General features: G+C 49.4%; 1 protein-coding gene across 1 annotated transcript; it reads left to right on the forward strand.

Annotated features, from left to right (window-relative positions):
• Positions 1-731: 731 nt before the first annotated feature.
• LOC123152009 (transcription factor LRL3-like) lies at positions 732-1,763 on the forward strand. Its single transcript, XM_044571623.1, has one exon. The coding sequence runs from the start codon at positions 1,005-1,007 to the stop codon at positions 1,560-1,562; it is 558 nt and encodes a 185-aa protein (XP_044427558.1). The 5' UTR covers positions 732-1,004; the 3' UTR covers positions 1,563-1,763.
• Positions 1,764-1,965: the final 202 nt, after the last annotated feature.

The following is a 1,965-nucleotide window of genomic DNA, read 5'->3' on the forward strand; positions in this document are numbered from 1 at the left end:
TGGGCTGGCCCACTCAAATGATCACTGAAGGCAAGAGGAGAAGACGTCCCGCAATAAGTTTTTGAAGGCAACATCTCACGATAGGAGAGATAGAGATGTTTTGCGTAAGAAAAACCAACTTATTATTATTCACGTTGAGGTCAACACCAATTTACGGTCTAGCCCTAGCTTTCATCACTCCTTTCTATTTACAGTTCTTCTCTGCTTGAGGCCTTCGAAATGTGAAATCACTAATAAAGAGGTATCTCTTGCAAATGTCACTTTCAACTTCTCTGGTGGTGATAAGTGGCACCAATGTTGGGGATATCGCTTATCGGGAACTTATCGATCGACCCATGATAAGGGGTAAATCGGCCAATTTATTGGCATATCGGCCAATTTATCGCCATATCGGCCGATAAATCTTATCGGCCGGACAAAGGTAAGTGATAAATCGGCTGATTTATCGGAATATTGGAAGATATCTTGAACAGTAAGTGGCACACTGGTGCACCACTTATCACAACCTATGAGTTTTGTGCCTTTGGTCACTACCAGCCACTAAGATTTAGCATGTCTCTGTGTGGTGACCTAATAAGTCCAAATGATAAGTGTCACACGTGTGTCACGAAGCACTCCGGATCTGACGTTGTTTAGAGCTAAAGTTGTCATCTGAAAAGAAAAAACAACCAATAAAAAAACTAAAACTTGCCCTTTGAACAAAAAGTTGTCATGCGCGACAACTAAAATTGCCATCCTCGTGTTACTAAACTTGCCATAAAAAATGTTCGAAGTTGTCATATGTTTGTGCCACATATATGGCACTTATAGTGTACCCATCAGCCTAAACCAGGAGAGTAGCATAAATAGCACTACCGCACCTACCTCAGCTCAACAACTAATCAGCCCCTCCATACGAGTGAAGCACCAAGCGCCACCACCCACCAGTCAAGCTTGTCTTAGCTAGAGTAGCAGGAGTACATAGCTTACACCCTAGCAGAAGCTGCCGAGGTCCATCTTTCTGCATGGACTTGGACACGGCAATGGACATGACGAACCAAGAACAGCTCATGCACACCATCTCCCAACTCGACAGCGCCCTCACATACCTTGCTTCTCCATCCACATCGCCATCGCAGCAGCCACCGGTCCTAGCCCCGCCGTATCCATCGTGTGCCACCGGTGCGGTTACTCCTAATTCGGTCACGATGCCGGTGTTGGTGCCGCCGCCAGCCGCGGCCTACCCGGAGCACACGGCGACGCGGCGGCTTGTCGTCGGCGTCCACCCGGCCGCGGACGTGGAGAGGCCCAGGCGCCGCAACGGGCGCGTCTCGAGCGAGCCGCAGAGCGTGGCGGCGAGGCTGCGGCGGGAGCGCGTGAGCCAGCGGATGCGCGCGCTGCAGCGGCTGGTGCCCGGCGGCGCGAGGCTGGACACGGCGTCCATGCTGGAGGAGGCCGTCCGCTACGTCAGGTTCCTCAAGAGCCACGTCCAGGCGCTCGAGCAGGCCGCGGCCGCGTTACATGGCCGCCGCGAGGACGTCGCCGGCGGCGAATTCTACCATCACTGCCCGCACTATGCTTAAACGGGAGATGTTACATGCATTGTGAACGATGTATATGGTGCAAGGAATTTGAGCGTCCATACGTGATTCTTGTGGTAGTACTACTTACGTTATAATTCTGCCACAACTCACAAAGGAGTGCATGTGTTCTCTTATTAATTAGCAACCCCCCTCACGCAGCATGTACAAATTCATATTTGATGTTCAAATGGCAGTCATAAATTCATAATTATATTTATCTTTACTGCAGTTGATTGCGAAACGAAGACGCAAAATCTCCATTCGCCTACTCGCTTAATTAATATATATCTTTGTAACCTATAACTTTTTATTTATAAAGACCGGAGTAAGTTGTCGTCCATTCAGTCATCGGTCTTCCTCTTCGATCTCGACTGGAGTGTTTCACGCAATTGCCGAACCTCTT

The sequence above is a fragment of the Triticum aestivum genome, chromosome 7A (genome assembly GCF_018294505.1).
Source record: "Triticum aestivum cultivar Chinese Spring chromosome 7A, IWGSC CS RefSeq v2.1, whole genome shotgun sequence".
NCBI lineage: Eukaryota > Viridiplantae > Streptophyta > Magnoliopsida > Poales > Poaceae > Triticum > Triticum aestivum.

Excerpts from the sequence above, each read along its gene's own strand:
- LOC123152009 (XM_044571623.1), top strand. The coding sequence starts at position 1,005 with ATGGACTTGGACACGGCAATGGACATGACGAACCAAGAACAGCTCATG.